General features: G+C 36.5%; 1 protein-coding gene across 10 annotated transcripts in view; it reads left to right on the top strand.

Moving 5' to 3' along the window:
* Window positions 1–24,781, top strand: part of CASK (calcium/calmodulin dependent serine protein kinase) — a 381,795-nt gene that overhangs the window by 341,089 nt on the left and 15,925 nt on the right. For 4 of the 10 annotated variants that reach the window (XM_058535670.1, XM_058535672.1, XM_058535674.1 and 1 more), the window contains 8 exons: window positions 2,574–2,659; window positions 4,428–4,496; window positions 7,167–7,235; window positions 8,635–8,670; window positions 10,353–10,549; window positions 14,275–14,390; window positions 22,111–22,191; window positions 22,297–22,377. In XM_058535670.1, coding sequence (XP_058391653.1) covers window positions 2,574–2,659; window positions 4,428–4,496; window positions 7,167–7,235; window positions 8,635–8,670; window positions 10,353–10,549; window positions 14,275–14,390; window positions 22,111–22,191; window positions 22,297–22,377 — 735 coding nt within the window. The remainder of the gene's footprint in view (window positions 1–2,573; window positions 2,660–4,427; window positions 4,497–7,166; window positions 7,236–8,634; window positions 8,671–10,352; window positions 10,550–14,274; window positions 14,391–22,110; window positions 22,192–22,296; window positions 22,378–24,781) is intronic. The other 6 variants (XM_058535675.1, XM_058535676.1, XM_058535673.1 and 3 more) reach the window with 3 other exon arrangements.

The following is a 24,781-nucleotide window of genomic DNA, read 5'->3' as shown; positions in this document are numbered from 1 at the left end:
CACATTGGAACACTAAATTTGATCACACTCCTGACTTACATATTATTCTTGCCCAGTATTTTAGTTCTGTCCTGTTTTAAATTCACAAATTTGAAATTACTATTAAAATATGTGACCATTTTTGTTTGGATTTATATAAATGTTTATGATTTTATTTGCTCACCATCCCTTCTTGCATCTCAGACCATCCTTTGGGGAACATTTTCCTTTTTTCTAAAGTACATCCTTAGAAGTTCCTTTAGTGCTAGTCTCTTGTTGATAAACTCTTTCAGGTGGTGTTTATCTGTAAATATTTTATTTCAGCCTTAATCTTAAAGATTTTGCTGAAAGCACAATTTTAGGTTGGTGGTTACCATTCTGTTGTCTTTTGGCATCCATTGTTTGATACTGAGAAGTCTGATGTCACTATAATTTTCCTTGCTTTGTAGGCAATCTCTCCTTTCTCTCTGGATGTTTTAAGATCTTTGTCTTTGTTCCGTAGTTTCAATACCTCCCAGCATGGATTTCTTTTTATTTATCCTGTTTGGGATACATTATTCTTCCTAGATCTGTGTAATCATGTTTTCATCAGTTCAAGAAAATTTGCAACCATTATTTCTTCAAATATTGCCTCTTCTCCATTCTTTCTCTTCTCTCCTTCTGAACTCCAGGTAGATGTGTGTTAGACGTTCCCTCCATATCTCCTAATATCTTTTTCCTATTGTTTTTATTTCCTGTTTCCTATTTTCCTTATCTCCTTATTTATCTGACCTGCATTCTAGATAATTTATCTGTTATGTCTTCCAGTTCACTGAAACTCTCTTCAGCCATATCTGAACTCCTGTTCAACTCATGCATTCAGTGGCTTGTATCACCAGTTATATTTTTCTTTTCTAGAAGTACTACTCATTTGTTCTTATTTTTCTTTTCGGATCTGTCTGTTCACATCTGATATTCTCTTGTTGCGTGCTTGTCCTTCCAATTGAGTCCTTTATTTTTTTCTAATATTTGACATATAGCTATTTTATATTCCGTGTCTGACCATTCCAGTATCTATCCTCCTTGAGGATCTAAATCTGTTTTTTCTATTTCTGATGACTCGCATAGTAGTTTGCCTTATTGTATGTTTGGTGATCTTTGTGAGCTCATTGCTTGTCTAATCAGTGGAAGTCCTGTGGGCCTAAACTGGGAACGCTTTCCTCCAGAGAGGGTTTGTTCCTTTTTCTACCAGTTGCCATGGATTGCCACTGGTCTGAGTCTTGACTCCCTATGGAATCCTTGGCTCAGCTTCTCTAACTTGCTGTTGGCCCAAGGCTCAGAATCCAGCTAGCAGGCATTGCTACTATGGCATTTACCCTTCCCACTATTTCATTCCACCCTCAGATTTCCACCACTCTGGATCCAGCTCACAGGGTTTTTTTGTGTGGGGGGGACAGTGGGGGATGGAAGTAGGAAGTGTTCTTGGGGATTTGCACTGCTTTTGTGAGACCAATAACACTTCAAGAGGTGTGCCCTAAGCAGGATATAGTTATGAGAAAGTCTTTGAGTGACTAATCAGCCGTATTGGAAGCAAAAGTACCCAAATTTTTGTTTTATTTTTTATTATGTTAATTTTCAAACATGAGTAGAGAGAATAGTGCAGTAAGTTCAAGTAGAGAAAAGTGGAGAGAATAGTGCAGAGATCGCCCATGTACCCATAACCCAGCTAGAATTGTTGTTAATTCATGGCCACTGGTTTCATCTGTGCTTGCTCTACTGCCCACCCCCCTGGATTATTTTGAAGCAAATCCCAAGCATCTTATTTTGTTTATATGCATTTTAGTGTGTACCTCTAAAAGATACTGTGAGCTTTTCCTAGCAAAGTCAGGTCAGTATGTAAACATGTGCACAATTTATAAGGAAGCAAAATTTTACATAACACTCTATTTAAGCATTGGTTCTCAGTCACTTTTTCCAGTTGAAGTATTACAGGACCCTGAAATGCCTATCAAATTATTATAAAAAGGTTGTATTATGTCTAAAAAAAGTTTAGTTATGTAGGTATTATATCACAATTCTTTAAAAGTCAACAGCCTTTGTATCATATTTGGTTGATAATAATAACAGCAAACACTTAAATGGGACTTACTATGTGCCAAGAACAGTTTTAAGCCCCCTACATGTATTAAACTCATTTAATCCTGAAAATAATCCTATGAGATAGGTACTATTTTCATCTCCATTTTATAAATGTGAAAACCGAAACATGGAGAATTTCAGTAACTTACCCAAGGTCTTAAAGCTAGTAAGTGATATAGGTGGGATTTGAACCCAGACAGGCTGGATCTAGAAGCCGTAATTTTAAACCACTATACACACTGCCTCTCTCAGAAAAATAAGCAGATTTCCACAGCCATCTTTCAAAACTGAGTCTTCCATAAGTATATGTATCTTTTTTGGTGAGTTTACTACATGAGCCAAACTTGTACCTGTTTCTGAAATATTGGCCTTCAATATTTAGCTTAATTTTTTAAAATTGCTTACATTGTTGCCTTTGGATTTTATTATTAAAAAGTATATATAATTTCATGTTTATAACGTTGTGTAAATCTTAGGTACACTTCATGTCGGTGATGAAATTCGAGAAATCAATGGCATCAGTGTGGCTAACCAAACAGTGGAACAGCTGCAAAAAATGCTTGTGAGTAAATGAAAGTTTCTTTTTCTTTTTCTAAGATTGACTTTCAGTTTGTTAGCTTGTTTTTTTTTTTTCTTTCTAATTTTTTTTATTGATGTCATGATAGTTTATAACATTGTGAGATTCCAGTTGTACATTATTGTTTGTCAGTCACCATATAAATGTGCCCCTTCACCCTTTGTGCCCACCCTGCAACCCCCTTCCCCCAGTAACCACAAAACTGTTCTCTCTGTCCTCGTGTTAGTTTATCTTCCACATATGAGTGAAATCATACAGTGTTTGTCTTTCTCTGTCTGGCTTATTTTGCTTAACATAATACCCTCCAGGTCCATCCATGTTGTTGCAAATGGGACGATTTTGTCCTTTTTTATGGCTGAGTAGTATTCCATGGTATATATATATACCACGTCTTCTTTATCCAGTCATCAGTCGAGGAACACTTGGGTTGCTTCCATGTCTTGGCTATAGTGAATAATGCTGCAATGAACATAGGGGTGCATAAGCCTCTTTGGATTGTTGATTTCAAGTTCTTTGGATAAATACCCAGTAGTGGGATAGCTGGATCATAAGGTATTTCTATTTTTAATTTTTTGAGGAATCTCCATACTGTTTTCCATAGTGGCTGCACCAGTTTGCATTCCCACCAGCAGTGAATTAGGGTTCCTGTTTCTCCATATCTGTTATTTTTTGTCTTGGTGATCATAGCCATTCTAATGGGTGTAAGGTGATATCTTAGTGTTGTTAGCTTGTTTTTTAATGCACAAATAAGAGCTGTTCTTTTGTAATCAGAGTATTTCTAGTACCATCATTTGTGTGGACTTGAAATTATATAACATTCATAAAAACTGACAACTAGGAAAATGCTTACATGCAACAGAGTTTTCAAACATTTTGCCCATCTTTAGTAGTGTGGGCTTGAACAGTCTCCTTTCATCTTTCATCTCCTGTTTCTTTTCAAGCAGATATTTAAAGAAAACCTTTCCAGTTGTGCATGCATGTGAACTAGTTTCTCACTGACCTCAACTCTGCTGACATCAGCAATATCAGAAACCTCTTTCCGGTTTAGCTGAGTCATAGCCAGCTGTGTTGGATTTCTCTACAGCACAGAGGGAAGGAAAGTCAAAGTACCCCAGGCCGTTTTTGACCATATGTAACCAAAATACGTGTTCAAATTAGGCTTTGGATTTTTTATTTTGAATTTAAAAAAAAGCAGAATGACAGGCCCTGATGAGCAGAGGAAGCTGTTTTGGACCTGTGATCCTGGACCTTCTTCCCACCGCAGTGTAGCAGCCTCCTGTGTTATGAATATCTATTAAGTGTGAAATAAGCACCACAGACTCACTACAGTAAAAAAAATAAGGCCAAAATTATGAAATAAAAAGCACATTTTATGGAGTACACATCGTAGCTTACCAAATATTGATTTTTATGTAATTACTTGTTCTATTGTTCAATTCATTTTATATTCACCTTTGAAAGACATGTCACTGAGATTTTGTATTCATGTCTATAAAACGGTGACTGTTGGAGGTCACTTATACCACTGCTGTGTGAACAAAGGCAGTCAGCCCTGACTTTGCAGGGCTTCTCCCGGGAACAACTTCTACTGTTTACTGTGAGCAATCCCTGCTTTGTAACTCCGTTTCATTTCAGGCCCATGCACTCTCAGCTGACTTGCATTAATTGCCCCCCCAAGTTTTGAGTGGTTTCTTACATGTTTTTGTGTGCAGCATTTCTTTGTTAAGAGAGCTCTCCTTTTTTCTTCCTCCAGCGGGAAATGCGGGGGAGTATTACCTTCAAGATCGTGCCAAGTTACCGTACTCAGTCCTCGTCCTGTGAGGTAATAGCTCTAATGAAACACCGTCTCCTCTGGGCTCTTAACTAACTGTCTGCTGATGGCTGAATGTTTTGGCTTTCTGGGAAATTGTTTCTGCCTGTGCTGTTGATCACTGCACACCAATTTTACAACAAAGATAACGGAACAGAGTAGGTCCCATCCACCTACTCAGCCCTACTTCCATGGGGATCTCCTCAGCACTTGAACTTTCTGCAGGCTGGAATCGAAGCAAAGTATAGAGAAGCTACAAATAATGACATAAGGCTTAATAAAGAACAAATGGAGTCTCTTAGGAAAAAAATAAAGATCAAAATTGCATTAATATTTCCAGGAAGTACATTCACTTCCCTTGTTAAGAAATCTCATAGATAGTTCTTCTTTCCAAGAATCTGAGAAGTAATCATTTTTGTTAAGATACAGTTGTTCAAATGATTGTGACAAGGTCTCTAGACGGGTGTTAAGTCCATGAGGAATTGATTGATAACTGACTTTATTAGAGGAATATAGGCTTTTGCAACCTTCTGTGAAATTGTTTAAATTTGGAATGTTATGTGATTCGTAAACAAGTAAGTTTTCTAGAGCAATACAACCCCAAAGTTTCTTTCTTACAATAGGCTTAGCCTATAGAAATTGTAGCTTTTCCAACCTATATTATTCAGTTTTATGTTGGTTATTAAATGAGATTCAAAAATGTATTCTTTTTATATTTGGAAATAACAAACTGGCATAAACAGTATCATCTTTGGTCATTGCACATTCGGCTTGAGTTTTATGTTTTGAAGCTTGTCCTTTCATGTGCATCTTCCAAGAATGTGTACCTCAATATGAAGTACACATTTCCTACAGTTAATTTGTAAGACTGACAGGTAACTTATTGGAACTCATCTAGAAAATTGAATTTGTACTTAGGAGAAGTTGAGGGAGAAATTATAATGCTTCTCCCACTCTCTAGTAATGCTGTAAATTTCACAAGAAAAATCAGAGGCTTCATGTTTTTTTCTAAACTTATTCAAGATAGGTATAAGAATTTGTAGTTTTGTCAAGCATACTTTTAGTGAGCCATGACAGTTGGCGTTTCTGTTATATCAGGTCTTGAGCTCCTCTTGGTGGCTCTTTATGGAACTTCGATTCATACTATATTTCAAAAGAAAATGGAGAAGTAATTCTGCTCCATGATTCATAGTTTTGAAATTCATTACCTACAACACAAACCTTGCTGGGAAAGAGAGACTGTCACATGCACATTATATGTAAAGCATTTTAATATTCTAAAATCACAGATGGTCATCATACCATGTCTCATCATTGAAGAAATTTAGTAAATATGATTGATTTTTGTCTTTTTGACTAACTAACAGAAGGTACTGTTAGTTATTAATATAACATAAGTTTCGCTTGTGTTTTTGGGTGGTTAAACTAGTTTGGGGATGGGAACAGTATTACACATGTAAATTCTATGCTCTTGAGTAAGAAGAGCCCCCCTCTTACCTTCTTTACCTCTGAATAGTAGAAAAAATAATACTCCCCTCCTAGCCCCACCCCCAACCTGTTTGACCCTCCTGTGCTCTGGCAGAATTCAAACCTGTGGTTGGACTTGTCCCAGCTAGGGCAATACTTCCCAAGGAAAGACTCTCTGGCCACCTGCATCAGCATCCCCCTGGCTCTTGGTGAAAGAGGAGACCCCTGCCCCTACTGACTTGAGTCTCTTGGGTGGTGGCACATAGAGATCGATCTGCTCACTAATGTTTGAGAATGTTCATCTAAGGGATCCTATTGTTTAAAAGGCTAACAAGTTCCAGAAGTTTTCTTTAAATCTTCTAAAAAAAAAATGTCTTTTGAGCAGACATACACATTTCAAAGGTTTCAAATAACTCTACTTAACCAAAAATATAAAAATACTTATTTTCTTCCTCTCCTTGTTCTTATCATTAAAGTTGGTTTGGACAGTAAGGGAATGGAGCCTGGAAAGGATTTTGAGTCTGTTGAATAGTATAGGGAGGGCGATTGAGGAGCATGGACCTAAAGAGAGTGACTGTGGCTCCTGGGATCTTTGCCAGAAGTGTAATATTTTTAGAGGCTCAAGATTATTGTTTTAATCAATCTGCTAAAATGATCTAAAGAATAAAGGTTTCTTCTCTGCTGTGTATCTATCTTTTCCTCTTACTAGTAACATTTGTCCTACAAAGATTCTAAGGTGATTACAACATGAGAAGTCTTTTTTTTAGGTTTGTTTCACTTCAGATTGAGTCATTCAGTAATTTTTGACACTGAAGTACCTAAAAGTTATTAAGTACTTTTCAAACCTAAAAATTAGGCAGTTGGGATCTTCAGCACAATAATTTTATAGTAATATTTGTCATTTTACTGTACTTGGTAGGATCTTAATATCAAGTCACTCTTCTGGGTCTCATTTAAAGAAAGCAAAGGTTATAGAATGTTGGAGACAGGAAATAAATGATTAATGAATGACATGGTCATCACTTACAATATGTGAATCTTCAAACTGCAAAATTTTTTTCTTACTTCTGTGAAATCGTGCAAGTCAGTCAGTATGGCACCTTTACAGCTAAAACCTCAAAGGAAATGGTTGTCAGACTGTGGTTGCAACTGTTGATGTGAATATCTGTTTCTGTGCTGGTGTTCTGTGTTAATGAACCTTGTGTCTTATTTCAGAGAGATTCCCCCTCCACTTCCAGACAGTCCCCAGCTAATGGTCATAGCAGCACTAACAATTCTGTTTCGGTAAGAACTCTAGCTCCACACAGCAAAGTGTGACAATTTTGTTGGTGCCACCTGCCATGAGTGTTCTAGTTACATGTGTTCAGTGGAAATATTGTCTTCTGCCGATATACAAGGCTACTACAGCTACAATGCAGTTTACTCCTAGAAAATCTTTTTCAACTTTTTCTTCTCATTAAAAATCCCTTTTGTTAGTTAAATTTAAAGAAATATAATTCAAGACTACTTTGGTCATTCTCAAAATATTTCTATGTCACCCCACTAGTATTTATGACTTTGCTCAAACTTACACAAAGGATGTAAATGGAAACTTGTTGAAATTTCTAAATATTTTTTTTAATTTGAGAAAAAGAAATTTAAGGATTTTACAGAGTAGGCACTTAGGTATTCTCGGGCTTTGTAGTTGTCTATTCTGAGTGATATCAGCAACATGTTTTAGTTTCCGCTATCTAAGTTTACGAATTGGTGTGCCCTCTGTTATTGTGGTACGTGCACATATTTTTGTGAATTATAAGCCTTGCCTGGATATGAAAAGCAAAAGGAACTGGCTTCAAACTGCACTTAAGCCACGCTGTTATCACATCTTTAACACAAAGTACTTTATATTTTGACTTGAACTTGGAATTTTATACTTTTTTCAGAACTATCCATTTTGGAATATAAAAACTATTTTTAATTTATTTAAACAAATGGAAGCACTTACAGGTGCAGGTGTGCAATATTTTGGAGTAACAAAATCTCTGAGTTGCTGATATTGCTGTTAAATTATTGAGAGTTTTAATAATGCAGCAGTATCACTTTTTTCCTGACTATTAATTTGCCCTTTAAAAATATATCAACTTTTTTATCAGGTAAAATTTTAAATAATTTAGATGTTATCTCAAATGGAATGATATCAATAAGAGAAATCATGGAAGAAAATTTCCAGTGACTTTTATTCTCAGCTTCAAAATAGGCTACCAAAGGAATTCATTTATAATAGTTAACGTTTAATACTTTAAAGATGGTGAATATCCATATAGCCATTGAATTTTTCGAAATCTAAATGGTTGCAATGACTAAGTTGAAAAGGGCAACAAACAGCTCTTTTTAGTTTTTTCGGGGTTTTTTAATAGGCTATTTCACTTGCAGTGGCTTTTGTGTTGAAGATGCTGAGTTGTTTCTTAAGAACACATTTTCTCTCTGCTTAAACTTACCTGCTTTCTTCAGCTTGCTGCTAAATGGCCTGGGTTTGATTTTTTTGATAACTCAACATTTCTGAGAAATGGAATAATGTATATTATCTCTTTACAACTTAAATCTAGCTCATTTTTTTAACCATATTGTAACAGAACACACAAATTACCTTGTACTCTTGAAAAGTAAATGAAAATTTTTCTCCTGGGTTGGCTTTATTCTACAGGACTTGCCATCAACTACCCAACCAAAAGGACGACAGGTGAATAGATATCCTCTATAGAAACTTCTCTAAACTGAGCTGCTAATAGCCAATCCTTTATTAACCCTTTCCATCCCATAATGTCTGCATTTTGGACCATAACATTTGAGCGTTGAGAGCTTGTACCATTTCATTTTAACACATTACACATGACTAATTCTCTATAAAGATTTTTTCCTCACATCTTTGTAACTGTGATGGTTATTGTAATTTCAACCTGATAATTTTATGTTGATGCTTAAGAATTCAGCCTTTAGGGGGTCTTATGGACCTGCCTCTGGGATAGAAAAAAATTTTAAAGGTTACAAAATTCTTAGAATTCCAAGAATAACTAAAATGTACATGCTGATGGACATTTTTAAGCAACAATTTTCTGAAATCTGAAGGGTTTTTCTTAATCTGTATTTGCATGTGTATTTTGAAAAGCCATTTACAATGAAAAATAAGAACATAAATATCCTGGCTTTATGTCCTACTATGTGCCTCTGTTAGTTCAAAGGTGAAAAGTTAAGTGCTGCTTAACACTGGCCAGTAACTTTCAATTTGCCAGCACTTTAAAAGTACGGATTTTAGGTGCAAATGCAGAGACTTGTTAATTTTATAGGCTGGATTTCTGAAAAGAAACTTAAACAGAATAATCACACAATAGTTCCAAAGCCTTCAGGTTGGTTTTACAGTGACTTAAACATTAATATTCAAATTTAATTTCAAGAGATAGAATTTTTATGGGATTTTTCTTGAAACATATTAAAAAATAATCAGATTTGGAATTAAGATTTGTATAAATTAGCACCTGGTAGAGTTCACCCACGGTTTAGTCTTAAGGCTGTATAACTGATGCAACATTAGATATATATCTAGCACCTTATTTTAAAGCATTTAGAAATCCAGTAATTCATAAAATGCTGCCATGTGATAACCCCTTGTATGCTAATCTGTTTTCTCTTATAATATTTACTAATTACATTTACATATCATAAAACTCAGAGCATTGAACTATGCATATCTTGAAGCTCTGTGCTGATTTCAGGTGTTACATTGGCAAAGCTAGGATTCAAATTCATTTTTCTTCTCTAAGAAGAGTAAAATACAGATATAAAGACAAAATCCTTTTTAAAACATAAAACTGTTTTTTTAAATGCTTTAAAAAATTGAATTACATTTCAGTTTATCAGCAGTGTGTAGACACACTGCCAGTTGTCATGTAGGCATTTTCCAGTAAGATGGCAATACAGAGTTCTTGATAGTTTTGTATCATGTGCTGTTTTAGAGTTAAAACCTACCCTGAATGCTTGTGTTTATGGCTTAAAGGCTGCCACATGATCATGACAATTTATCCATAACATCAACTAAATATATGCAGATTTAAAAATGGTAGGCATACTTCTCTGTAATTATAGGCTTATTCTGTTATAGTAAAAGCAGAAATTGTCTTTATTTTTATTAAGTATCTTAAGTGTTCCCTTCAAATAAAAACAGCAAAGACTTGAACCTGTACACAGCAAAGGTAGTACATTGTTTCTAGTGGTAGCAGTTTTTTGTGTCGTATTTCCATGCATCATTTTTCCTTTCACCATCTAATGTCCTGTTTGTATTGTAAGTGTTGGTGTGTGGTTATTAGGTTAGAGCTGTTTTGTTTCACATCACCGTGGCATCCTTTCTTACAAACTCCTGTTTTATAGATCTATGTAAGAGCACAATTTGAATATGATCCAGCCAAGGATGACCTCATCCCCTGCAAAGAAGCTGGCATTCGATTCAGAGTTGGCGACATTATCCAGATTATTAGTAAGGATGATCACAATTGGTGGCAGGGTAAACTGGAGAACTCCAAAAATGGAACTGCAGGTCTCATTCCTTCTCCTGAACTTCAGGAATGGTATGTTTTTGTTGTTTTGTTTTGTTTTATAATAAAAACAAAGCTCTACCCATCCATTTTTCAACTTTATATTATTTTTTTATAGTGTAAAACCTGTTTGATAGATTCCTTGCTCTACTAGCCAAACAAAATTCAAATTAGTTATCCACAGCATCTGGTGAGCCTCCTACTTAGAGAGCCAGGTCTTTATTTTACATTTAAGGAGAGGAAGGTCTAGAGACAGGTTGAGTGACTAGCCTTGGGTCACGGTCACATCGTGGTCTCTTAGCAGAGCCCTCCACTCCTACATGCTGTTTCAATCCTTTTAGAATTGCATTTTTTAAAAATGTACCCTCTCCTTGCTCTTCCAAATGCTCTCACTACCCCCATTCCACTCCACCACCAGTGAAAAACTCAAATGCAGTGATTCGGTGTCACTCGCGGTATTTGAAGATAAAATATGTTTCACTGTTAGAAGGAAAAAGCAGTCAGAAGGTTCGTTCTTTACCTTACCAGGTCTTAAAAATGCATGTCTGTTAGAAAGATTAAGCTTTGAAAGCAGGTTAAAGTCAGACAGTTTTTAGACATTGTTTTTAACTGAGAGAAGAGGAGTCGCAGATTACTGTATATTTTGGTTAAATGTATTTCTGCTGTTGTTACAATTTGCTTAGTTGAACTGTTTTTTGAAAAATGTTGATGATGCCTTTGTTGGTACTTTGGCAATATATCAGAAATTTAGTGCAAAAGAGAGAACTTTTTGTCTGAGTTTTGTTTCATGTGACAAAAAATAACAACCATTAGACATTGTGCCAGTTCCTTTCAAAATATTGGAACCTAGACAAGAGACCAGAGGTATTGAGTCCATAGACACTTATAACTATTTTTTCACCCATTTTTCTCACTAATTAAAGGGATTTTTCAGTTAATCTCTTTTGCTTGATCGCCTCTTTCGGCTATCCCATGTTTCCCAAAAATATTCTTAAATTTAGAATGTTGGAGCTGACAAGAACTTCAGATGCCATCATTTTACCGAGGAATCAAGGAATCGGAGGCCCAGATAGAGCAAGTAGCAGCCTTCCATCTGGCATTGTCTTTCAGTCTGATCTTCAAGAAACAGTTTAAATATTAGCAGGAGGAAAGTAATTTCTAAGTCATTTTGATGATGATGTTACTATATTATTACTGATATTTATGTTTTACAAAATATGTTCTTGAATGTTGCCATGTGTTGTGAGCATTTATTGAAAATAATTATGTCGATTCCAGACCCCTTCTCCCTAGTCAGATCATCTGTATAAAGCATGTTTCTCCGATACCTAGAACTTGAGTCCTCTGGAGGCAGGAAATCCTGAGAAATGGCAGTGGAAAAGGCAGATTTGCTTCCTGTTTCCTGTAATGGTGGACTAGGTTATTTGAGTCAATCCTCTTGCTGAAAAGAATGAAAAGTGCTGCAGAAAATATGTTTTCGAAAATTACCGTAAAAGCATTGAGTAGCTGAAGAGGTATTGGGAAACTCAGTGACCAATTTTTATATGAAAACCATTAATCAGAGTGATCAAAATTAGAGTACCAAATTGACCCATTTTGCCAGGAGGGCATTTCTATTATTGAAAACTTCTCTGCTAGAGGACCAAGGTTAAGAGCTAAGGCCTGTACAAGAAGAGGAATCTGTTAGGAGACCCATCCCACGTCGTGAGGACTGCAAAAGGCTATACCCCCAGGTTAAGAGCTAAGCATGCCAGTACTGCCCTTCACCACCAGGGGACTGTAGAGAAGTCTGCCTTGTCACCGAGCAAAGCAAAAGACAAGAGTAAAAGGAAAACAAAGTTCCCCTGAAAAAATTGTGGCCACCAGTCCACCTTGAATGGATTTGCACCCAGGGAAACTCCAGCCATGCATTTGATTTGAGGTTTTCCCTTCACTAATAGTTTCAGACATCTGTTATAGACAAAAAGAAAGTCTCTGAAGGAGAACACTTTTATCCTAGAGTTCCTCCTAACCCCGCCCACCACATAAACTTTTTCAAGGGCAGTGACCAGCAAATCAAAATAACCAGGCACACAAGGAAACAAAAGGAACTTCCAAGAACAAAAAATGCAGTAACAAAAACTCAGTGGCCACACACCTATTAGAATGGCTAAAATTTTTTTTAAGCTTTCATCAATAGGTAAATGGATAAACAAATGATGGTATATCCATACAATAGGATGCTATTAAGCAATAAAAAGGAATGAGCTGTTCGTACACACAGCAATATGGGTGAAACTCAAAAATCATTATGCTGAGTTTACAGGCAAAAAAGGGAACATACTGTATGATTCCATTTATAAAATTCCAGAAAATGCAAAACTAATCTATAGTGACAGTGGTTGCCTGGGGAGCCAGAGGAGGGAGGGAGCAATTACAGAGGGGCATAACGAAATTCCTGGGATAATGAAAATGTTCATTATCTTGATTGTAGTGATGGTTTCGTGGGATGTATACATATGTCAAAACTGATGAAATTCTATACTTTAAATATGTTCAGTTTATTGCAAAAAAATAAAGGTTGCAAAAGAGGAAATCCAATAACCAATAAACATAAGAAAAAGTGCTCGGTCTCATTAATAATCAGTGAAATGGAAACTCAAAACACAATGTTACTCCATTACTTGCCCCCCATGGTGGCTAAAATTAAAGACTGATAATACCAAGTGTTGACAGGGAAGTGGAACAATAGGAACTCACGTACACTGCACGTGGGAGTGTAAATCAGTACACCCTCCTTGGAAAATAACTTATTTTCAATAGCATTGTATGACATTCTGATAGTGATTTTGGATTCTCCTTATATGTGACTCACTCAGGGCCCCCTGGTTGGCCCACAAGCAAAATCATTAAGTAAGCAAAACCTTCTGTGGCAATATCCTGAAAGGCAAATATTTGCTTAGACTAAACCTAAGAAAGCAACTTTTTAACAACATTTGTGCATTTGTTACCAATGCTGAATACTGTAATCACGTAGAACAAAATTATAATTTTCTGATTGTAATTCTAACCGTAGATTTAATCATGGCATTTTTTTCTATCTTAGATTAGAGTCACCATGTAGTAGTATATTTTTTTATTAAGCTAAGCATCCACAATTTTTGTCCTAATCCTTTATAACAGCCATCCAAGAGGCTCCAAGAGGTTAAGGAACTTGCCAATAGAATGTACTGGCTAAGAACGTGGGCTCTGGTGCCAAACTGTCCTCACTCTCCCACTTATTAGTTGTGTGATTTGGGGCAAATTACTTAACCTCTCAGGCCTTTGATCCCCTCATCTGTAAAGTGGTGACACAATTTCATGTGTTGGTAGATTAAATGAGTTAATACATGTAAATTTCCTAGAAAAGCACCTAACACTGAATGGATAGAAGCTAATGAGTGATAGAGCCAGGATGCAGACTAGACCTGTCTCAACTCAGAATTCCATGCTTCTTCCACCATATGTCATGAGCAAATGTTAGGCTTCTCATTTGTGTTATCAGTTAGTATATGCTCAAAGATACAATATAATATCATTTTATTATAAACCTGTGTTTTGAAATACTTCTAGGAAATTATCATCAAAGCCAAAGAGCAACCTTTATCTGAATGATTTGAAAAACTTGTGAAGAGTACGTTCATGCAGATTCATGTAAACTCTTCAAATGAATGATATTTTTGTCTTGTCTCAACATAAAACTATACACATGAGTTTTTTTCTCTTTTTTTGTGTGCTAGGCGAGTAGCTTGCATTGCCATGGAGAAGACCAAACAGGAGCAGCAGGCCAGCTGTACTTGGTTTGGCAAGAAGAAAAAGCAGTACAAAGATAAATATTTGGCAAAGCACAACGCAGGTAGGGAAAAGTATGACTGTTACTGTTCGGTTACACATCTCAGAGACCAAAATAGACGTAACATCTCAACTCAGTCTTCAGAGTTCTTTATCCAAAAATTCCACCACAGGGGATCTTCATCAGCTTGCAAAAGGTTTAAGAAACCCCTGCCTTCAATTATCATGTTGGTTATTTGCCAGATATTTTGCAGAGCTGTACTTCATAGGAAGAAAATGCCATTTGGAAATAGTATTCTCTGGAACTAAAAGAACCTAGTACTTTAAGTCCTCCCCTGAGAAATGAGAGCTTGAGAGTTTGCTGAGTCACCAGGATTCTTGCCTCCTGGCTGCAATTGATCTTGAGCAAATACCCTGGCTCCTCGCTCCTCTCTGCCCCTTGGACATGGCCCTGTGACACATTTCTAAGGGCAAACCTGCGCTGTTAACAGAGAGCTGTGCTGCACATGGTTCGGTGATTGGTTTGAAAAAGCACAAATGACATTGGGTCCTAATTTGGTTTGGTCAGTTTCTGTGACTAATCTTCCCTCATAGTATTTCCTGGCTCCTAAAAGACCAAGAACATTATCTTGGCCTTCCCTTCACGGTGTGTTTGTCCATATAGAAGCTCGCATTCAACTTAAGTCAAAATATTCACTCGTTTGCTAAAAATGGAAATGAATACCAAAAAAGCATGATCTGTCATTGCAGTAGAATTCCCAGAAGACTCACAAGATGTCACTTAAGTTAAAGAAAATGCGTCGTGATATACAGAATGAGATTTACTTATTTTCAATAACTTCTTAATATGACTCTTTTTATAAGGAATTTTTTCTGAGGAATTGCAAGCCCCAGCATTGGCATTAGATTAGTTCCCAAGGTTTCAGAATAACTCCAGAAATCAAACTTGTGGCAAAAAAAATCAAGTGGATGCAACCATGCATACGTAATTTGACAGTATAATGTTTCTGACAAATATGAAATGCATCTTGCTTTGTAGAATGTTATGTTATTAGCATTCACTAGGAAAAATTGTTTAGAAACTCTAAGTTGTTCATTTCTTAATCAGAGAGTAAAGGTAAACATTTTGAAATACCGTATAATGTGGAATGAACGTGAGTAGCCACGTGGGTTAATTTTAAATGGTTCAGTTAAATGAGGAGTCTTTCCCTTCATGTTAGCCACATTCTACTACGTTTTTATTTCCAAAAAAATGTATCATTTTTGATGATGTACCACTACAGAGCACTAGTCTGATAACGACCTTTTTTGTTTTATAAAGGGAAGAAATATTTAAAGCAGATTAGTTAAACATAATTTAGCAACTATTAATTATAAATGCTCAAGTAGTACTATTTGAAGAAATTCCTACTGTAGTATCAGCAGAATGTTGTTTAACGTGGAATGTCAGTGGTTATTGCCAAGTCTCCGTAGTCACTTACTTCCATCAGCTTCTAACGGGCTCACAAGATGTATTGACACTATATATGTATAAAACCTTTTAATTTTTACAATAATTTTAAATTATGTATAGATGGCGTTAAAATTAATTTAAACCTAGAAAAGCAAAGGAATGGCTGATTAAAGCTGTTGATTCATCATTAACTTTATAAGCTACTGACGGAAGGCCTGTAGACATGAGGATTCAATTTGCCAATATTCTTTCATTCAGCTCTGAGGAAAAATAAGAAGCCAATTGATTCAAAAACTAGAATCTCTAAATTCTGACAAAGAATCCGTTGAATGGTTCACTTAAGAATTTTGCCAGAGAATCAGCATCCAATCTGGCAGCCAGTGTTTTCCGTGGTTCACTTTTTCTATTCTCTGACCGCCGGGGCATCACTGATCTTCCATTATTCCCGTTCTCTCTGATTCATCATAGGTGGTGCTCAGTGGTCCTGCAAACACACCTGTAAGCTTAATAGGTGACTTGAGATAGGACTAGGAATTAGCACACCTGAGTAACCATGCAACTTGGGCAAATCACTTGGCTCCTGTGGGCCTCAAAACGAGGGAATTGGATTAGTCAATCAAGGATATCTTTTCTAATTCTAAAATTCAGTGGATCTCAGGTTCTTTCATCACTGGGCCTGACAAATGGGTATCATATAATGAAGCCAAGTACTCATTTACTGTCCCTTATCTCAGGCTTTAGCTCTGGTAAACATTGCCTGTCAAGTTTGAAGGGTATCACCCTTGATAGAAAAGGCAGGAGCCTCATAGGGATGGAATAGAATTGCTTTTTCTCTGTCGTCTTTTTCTTTTTCTTTTTTTTTTTTGTGAGGAAGATCAGCCCTGAGCTAACACCCGTGCCAATCCTCCTCTTTTTGCTGAGGAACACTGGCCCTGAGCTAGCATCCATGCCGCTCTTCCTCCACTTTATGTGGGACGCTGCCACAGCATGGCCCGACAAGCAGTGCATCGGTGCGCACCCGGGATCTGAACCCGGGCCACCAGCAGCGGAGCGCGCGCACTTAACTGCTACACCACAGGGCCGGCCCCTCTCTGCCGTCTTTTGACGTTACACCTCCTATCCAAAACCATAGACCTATCTAAGTTCTCGTAAACTTAGAACTAAGAAGGAGGGCAAGGAGGGAAGACCCACCACCACCACTTTTTTGTTATCTTCAGCGTTTTCCTAAGCAATGGTCTGGGCCTCAGAGCCTTCCTCATCATGCTCACAGATCCTTCTACGTCAGTATTTGTCACTGCATATGAGACCCTCCTTTCATGGCCTTTGATATAGAAAGTCTGAGCTTCTTATAAGGTCCTTGCAGAGCCACTCAAGTTTCTTGTGGAACTTGTGTTTAGGCGTATTTCTGATTATTCAGAATGTCATTGTTAGGCTTCCCTCTCCCACAAAATCGTCACTCATGAGCTCTCCTATTTTTCTGGTTGGGAGAAGATGTCCAGCTTTTTCCCTGAACTTTCTGAGGTATGCTGCCTGACAAGGCCTTTCTATTACCATCTCTTCAAGCTTATTCCCCTTCACCAACCAACTCTTCCATTTTGTTCATTATAAAGTCCAGAAGAACTATTTGCTTAGTGATTACCTTTACTTTACAAGAGATTAAATTGTCAAGAATGGAAGTCAAGTATTTTATCAGCTGTTCTACTTTAGTTATGATGATAGTTCATCCTAATATGCAGCATTGCCTATAAAAAGAATTGCTCTAAAAGAGAGAAACAAATACTGTTGACCTCTGTCAGTAAGGCAGATACTTGGAGAACTTTGCAATATCATATTCTTTAATACCAAAAACTAGCCAAATGGATTCAGGGGCCACAAATCAAACTGTATTTCTGAAGGATTTTTCTGGCTTTTTTAGAAGTTGGTTGTAAAATACTGTGGGGGATCTTCCCATAGTCCTCAGTAAATTAAAATGAGAGCTATATGTTTTGTTTCTTGCTTCAAATCTGTGAGAATTCAGCATATATTGATGGCAAGATTCAAAGCTTATCGTCAAATTCTTTTTTAAAGCTGTATATTGTTTTTTGAGGAAGATTGGCCCTGAGCTAACATCTGTTGCCAATCTTCCTCTTTTTTCTCCCCAAAGTCCCGGTACATAGTTGAATATGCTAGTTGTAGGTCCTACTAGTTCTTCTATGTGGGACGCCGCTTCAGCATGGCTTGATGAGCGGTGAATATGTCCGTGCCCAGGATCCGAACCGGTGAACCCTACGCCACCAAAGTGGAACGCACGAACTTAACTGCTACGCCACTGGGCCAGCCCCTTTATCATCAAATTCTGAAGTTGCTTATATTTGTAGTAAAAACGAAGGATGGGAACTTTGTCAATATCTGGAACTGATGGGAACAATAATACTAGAAGTAATTCTTTCCATTTCTGTCACCAGTAAATGCCACATGTCTAGGTAAAGCAGAATTCTGTTCAAACTGTGTGTTACCTACATCTCACATTATAAAGTGGCAGTCTGTTAGCTGGATATGACCCATAAATAAGTTATGTTTTCCCTGTACACACACGGTGTTTAAAATAATTTTAATTAGTTATCACATTTGAAAATCAGATATTTAACATAAAAATCTGAGTTTCTGCCTTCCTTGAAAGAACAGAGGATGTGGTAACACTAGGCCTACTTTTTCTCTTTGCAACTCTGGGCTGTTGATGTCCTTTTTGGGTGGACACTAATTCTTTGGGCCCATCGTCCATCCGTCCGTGTTCCCCCCTTTCCCCCCAATTCTTGCACCTGGCCCACTCATTCAGACACATTCGCTGCCTGGCTGCTGCAGGCATTCGAGTGTGCACTCAGCCCAGTGGTACCAGTGTGCGATGTCTTCTCTAATTGGAGGTTTTTGCAGTATTTGAGGATACTTGCAGCTTCTCAAACTGAGACAAGGAATCAGTGTTAAAGGCTTATTTATGGAAAAGATTTAACTGAAAAATAGTTACCTAAATACTTAAAGTGTCATGAGTATTGACTAGCTTACCAGGAAATAGGGATAATAAGAGCAAACTATGCCAGACAGTATTTCTGAAGCCTTGGAAATAGATCTGATTGTGGTGTGATTTGTTTGCAGCAAATACATTCTCCACAATGCATAAAAGATTTTTAGCCATGCAAATTTGATGCGAAAGGCATTGTCATGCTGCTAGAAGTACTATACTCTTGAGGCATTGAGATTCCTCAGCCCTAGGACTTCCAAAAGCAGTTTAAGATCAAGTTACTAATGTAAACTTTAAAAAAAAAAAGTCTTCATTAATTCATTTTTTAAATGTTAGAGTCCTGAACAGGGATATTTAAATATCCTGAGATACCCTATTTACATACATACATATGAACACAAAGGATTTCTACAATACCATTCATAAGTGTCTTTAAATTATGCTTAATATCACAAATTAGTACTGTTGACTTTAAAAAGCTATTACTGGGGCCGGCCAGGTGGCACAAGTGCTCCGCTGCGGTGGCCCAGGGTTCGCTGGTTCGGATCCCGGGCGCGCACTGATGCACCGCTTGTCAAGCCATGCTGTGGCGGTGTCCCATATAAAGTGGTGGAAGATGGGCACGGATGTTAGCCCAGGGCCAGTCTTCCTCAGTAAAAAGAGGAGGATTGGCAGCTGTTAGCTCAGGGCCGATCTTCCTCACAAAAAAATAAAAAATAAAAAGCTATTACTTTTTTTCTTTAATACAGAGAACTCTAAAGACACCAAAATGTGGCCTATAATCTTATTGCCCTGTTGACATTTTTTTTAAAAATTTATAATAAAAGTAATAGGCACATGTGATTAGAAATTGCAAACAATACAGGAAGGTACAAAATGAAAAGCAAAAGGTTTCCACACCTACAACTCCCTGAAGAAGATTTCTTGTAACTATTCCCAGACAAAATTTCTATGCGTATGCTAGTATATAAAACCCACTGGCTTTTATATAAGGATATTGTTGAATTTTTATTAAAATGAGTTTGTTTCTTAATGTGATTTATTTGCCTCGTGTTTAGAATATTGCATGGTAAAGTTTCTTTTGTGCATATTATACTTTTATTTTACTAATATATTAAAAGCCATATTTCAATGACCCCTGTACATTTTTCATGCTGTCTTACTCCCAATGGCCTCTGTGCATGTAAGTAACCTGTTGAGTGACTATGCCTCTTTGTTTTTGACGGTTTCCTTTCATTAAGTCCTTTTTTTTAATCGGCAAACAACTTAAAACGTTTAAAAGTTCAGTCTTTAAGTGTTCTCCTTATATTCCTTGTATGTCTTATTTTAAAATATCCTTTTTTATTGTTTCTCAATCCTATGACCATGAGATGATTTCATTTAGACCAGAGTAACCTCTTCATGCTACTTGTTTATGGTTAAGATATTGATGTGTAACATATCTGTTCATTTGTTTGTGGTGTTGATTGTTGCTATCTAACTCATTCTTATGTGTTTAAAAAAATGACAAGTCTTAATTCAGTAGAATTGGAGTTAGGGCTCTGTAGAGGAAAAGGGATGTGTATACCCTTCAGAAAACTTGTGTTATCATCATCTCGCTGTATTATCATCATCAAGCATCGTGAGATGCTTGATTATTTTTATATATTGAAATATATCAGCTTGTTGATGCACCTCTTTCATAAGCACACTTTTTCCTGATGGAAATATCACTCAGAGGGCAATAGGTATAAAAAGCAATGCCATCAGCTCTCCTGCTTTTATTTTTTGCAACTCTCGTCACTCCATTACCACTGCAGCAGAGTAGCTAGCTCTACCACGCAGAGAACCTCATGTTCATTTTGGTTTTGTGAGTCTGCCATTCTAAACACAGAAAGCATTCCTTCCTTGGTTTTTAGCTATTGCTAGAGAATATGCTTTAAAGACTTTTAGTCAACCTTTATGGAATCAAGTTATCAAAAGAAAACAGATGCACAAATACCCATTAACATGCACTAACTCTTATTTTAGCATATTGTATTTCTTTTTTTTTTAATATTTTGGGAATGATACTTTTGTTTGTTTGTTTATTTCTGATCTGCATTCCAGAGTATCCTATTTTGCATTTTAAGGTTCTTTGCTACTGGGAAGATCACAAATGTTAAGGACTGTGTTGATATTCAAAAGCATTTGGCCATATTGTTTCAGGGAGTAGAAGCTTCTCTTAATGATTGACTGAAGCATCCCAGATTCCTTTATTACACCATGGAATCAATTTTATTGAATTTATTTCAACCCCCCTAAAATCCAGAACTTATTCAGTATTCTTTAAAAAGGAAATTTCAGTGTGTGCCTGACAACATTTCCGTATTACTACACAGAGAAATATTATAGGAGACATAGATGCATGATTTTAGCCTTCTTGTGAGAATTTTCAAGTGTGTGTGAGAATTGGACTATCTTAAACTTCAACAGGAATGGTCACCCTCTCAGGAAAGTTTTTGTAATAGTTTTGTTAAGAGGCAGGTTTCAAAAAAATATTTTTTAAGTATTTCTGCTCAGTCTGTAATGATTAGAGAACTCGCCTGTTGCAAATGTTTCCAAACCCAGACTCTGCTTCATGCTTCTTTCCATTCTCTCCATCCTGATTTACCACACACAGGCTGACAAAGTTTGAGGCCCAGGGAAGCATGTTCCCCTACTTACATACCTAAGACTTGCCATCGAATGGATAACTGGGTTACAATAAACTTGTGAGATGCTCATTTCAAAAGCTTATGAAATCATATTTACAGACCTCGACTTTGAAAGAATCTAGCATGCTACCTTCAGCAACTCTGTTGAAAGAAAGAACCATGAAGTGAAAGACCAGCTGTCCCTACATCTCTCATCCATCCCTAGAAATAATCTAGCTGACCTCTTTCTTGGTTAACTTTAGTTGCATTCATGCTATATTCATGTTGGTCACTGTCCGCAGACTTTTTATTTTTAGTACTGATGATTTCTTAGAATTGCAAAAATATGAACAGCATGTGGTTTTGAATGAATTCATATGATTTGTTGGATACTGCATGAAAAGATATGCAGTATCTTTTAGAATTGGACTTTTATGCATGTGCTCAACATATTTTTGGATGCCCCTGGTTCTAAAGTGCATTTTCATGGGCTTAAAAATGAAATTTTCTCCCAAAAGGTTATATGACTTAAATTACTTGTAAGCTATATATCATAAGTTGGATTCATATTTTTTAAGACATGGTTTTACTATGACTTTAGTTTTTCCAGTAAAATTATAATTTACATACGTGAAATATTCCTTCCATAAATTTACCTCTCTTCTAAATCTTTGCATTTTAGTGTTTGATCAATTAGATCTTGTTACATATGAAGAAGTAGTTAAACTGCCAGCATTCAAAAGGAAAACATTAGTCTTATTAGGTAAGTTTGATCATATAAGTGACTTTCTTATTCTCGTCTTCAAAACATTTTTTGAATATTGTTAACAATTGTCAATTTTAACTTCCTTTTTAAAAAATGACATAGGTGCACATGGTGTTGGGAGAAGACACATAAAAAACACCCTCATCACAAAGCACCCGGACCGGTTTGCATACCCTATTCCACGTAAGCTATGTCTCACTCTCTTTTAAGTATATTTTTCCTAGTAATTTTTTAATATTGTAATTTACGTAGTTTTCTGATTAAATAAGTAATAATTGTTTATTATAGGAAATTTGGAAAATCAAAAAAAGAAAAAATGAATTAACAATAATCCCAACCCCACTCCTCCAATCATAGTGCTTTCATTTTTTTGTTGTATACCCTTCCTGTCTTCTCTTAGTGCAAACATACATAGTGTGTGTATTTGTTTGTTACTGTTATTGTTTTTTTAACAAAATTGGGCTCATTCATTCTGTTTGTAACCTAATTTTTCCAACGGTATGTCATAAACATTATTCACTTGAATTATTCTTCAGGAAAATAAGTTTTAATGATAGTATAGTTTTCTTGATATAACAGTATTTTCCTTAATCAGTACCTAAATTGTTGACTTTTCTCACTTTTCAAACCAGTCAATGTGCTATCAGTTGTTTATTATAAAGAATTTTAAACCTGTAATATTTTTATTCTTCTTGTTTTCTATATCTTCTCCTTGACCTCTTGCCCTCTTTGTCTCCTCAACTATAAAATGAAGTAATTCCAGGAATGGTGAGGAGGTTTGAGATCATGTGAAGCACTTAGCAGATACTGGATAAATAGTAGCCATCTTACCGCTATCATTTTATTATTATTATTCCAAAGTGTAAAATTTGAATCCCAGAAGCTTTCTAGCAGTTAAAGCTTTGTTCAGGGTGAGAAGAGCTAAAGGAGAATGAATTTTGAAAGCAACAGGAGAAAATGTGAAGATTGGCTCCATCCTGTAGGGCCTTCCATTGCCTTCCTGAAGCCATGTCAATACCACTTACTGTTTTCTCTACACCCTAGAGAGCCGTGAGGCTTCATAAGACCACCTTCATCCCAGAACCCTGTCCGATTTACACAAAGAAAAGAAATTCATCAAGTATTGTTTCAATTGGTGCCACTGGAGTTTTCTAGTAAATGCTTCGAAATGTTCTTTTAATTCTCCTTATGTCTAGATCATGAGTACAACAAAATTAGCTAACATTTAGTTTCTTCTTGATCACATAACTGTTGAACTTCCATGTTGTTAAATGGCCAAATAACTAGCTTGGTTTTCAAGCTTACTGTTGCTGGCCTCAGTCATGTCTACTCTCTGAAATATTTGACCCCGGATGTGTATGTAGCATATGTTTGCCTCCCAAGATATGACTGAAGATAGTACAGTATCAATATACTATGCCATTTATTCAGTTTTTCATGTGCCTGGAGAAAGGGTTCTTCTTTAAAACATCCGCATTTTGATGTCCATGAGCACTTGACAGTTCTGATAGTCTAGTTGGGGCAGGAGAGGGGGAATTCCCCGTGGGTTTGGACTCATGTACATAGCAAAGAGTAGCATAAATTTGTCCTAGCTCAAGGAAGGAAAGAAGCAAGAAGGGAAGAAGGAAATTGAAAGGAAGGGAGGGAGAAAAGGAGGAAAGAAAGAGAGAGAGAAAGAAAGAAAAGAAAAAGAAGGAGGAAAGAAAACAGACAGAGAAGGGGGAAAGAAAGAAAAAAAAGGGAGAAAGAGGTGAGGGGAAAGAAAATTAAAATCAATGTTTCTGACTTGTCTAGAAAAACATTTCCTAAAGTGTGTTTTGCAGAATACTGGTCCTATTAGTATCCCACAGAACTAAGACTTATTGGCAAATATTTTACTATACACTCTCTTAGGTCAGAGTTCAGCTTTTCTATAGAGGACCAGATAGTAAATACTTGAGGCTTTGCAAGCCAGATGGTCTCTGTCACGACTATTCAACTCTGCCATTGTAGCATGAAAGCAGCCACAGACAATATGTAAGCAAATGAGCGTGGCTGTGTTCCAATAAAACTTTATTTACAAAAACAGACAGTGGGCTTTATTTGGCCCACGGGCCATAGTTTGCCAACTCCTGGTTTAGATCTTCCCTGACTATTATGGCCACATCTGGCTAAGGTCATTGTGTTTTCAATATCATATGCCTTTTGCTGTATTCTAACATTCTCCTTTTGCAAGATGCTGTAGACCAGAGCTATCCAACAGAATTTTGTCTGATAATGACAGCATTCAGTAGCTTCACTGTCCAGTACAGTAGCCATTAGCCACATGTGGCTATGGAATCCTTGAAATGTGGCTAGTGAGACTGAGGAACTGAAATTTTAATTTTATTTCATTTTAATTTATTTAAATTTAAATAACCATATGTGGTTTTCAGTTATTTAAATTTTTTTTTCCTTCTGCTTAAGACCTAACTACATTAAGGCATACAGTAAGTTATGAAAATCTAGAGTCATTTTGTGTCTTTCTCCTGTGAAGACCCAAGAATGGATGAAATAGATCTCATCTACACCCTGAAAGATTCATCAACTCAAACAACTAACCAGTTAC

This window comes from Diceros bicornis, chromosome X, assembly GCF_020826845.1.
Source record: "Diceros bicornis minor isolate mBicDic1 chromosome X, mDicBic1.mat.cur, whole genome shotgun sequence".
In the NCBI taxonomy this organism is placed as follows: Eukaryota; Metazoa; Chordata; class Mammalia; order Perissodactyla; family Rhinocerotidae; genus Diceros; species Diceros bicornis.
The sequence above is the reverse complement of the archived record's forward strand: the minus strand, read 5'-3'. Positions and strand labels throughout refer to the sequence as shown.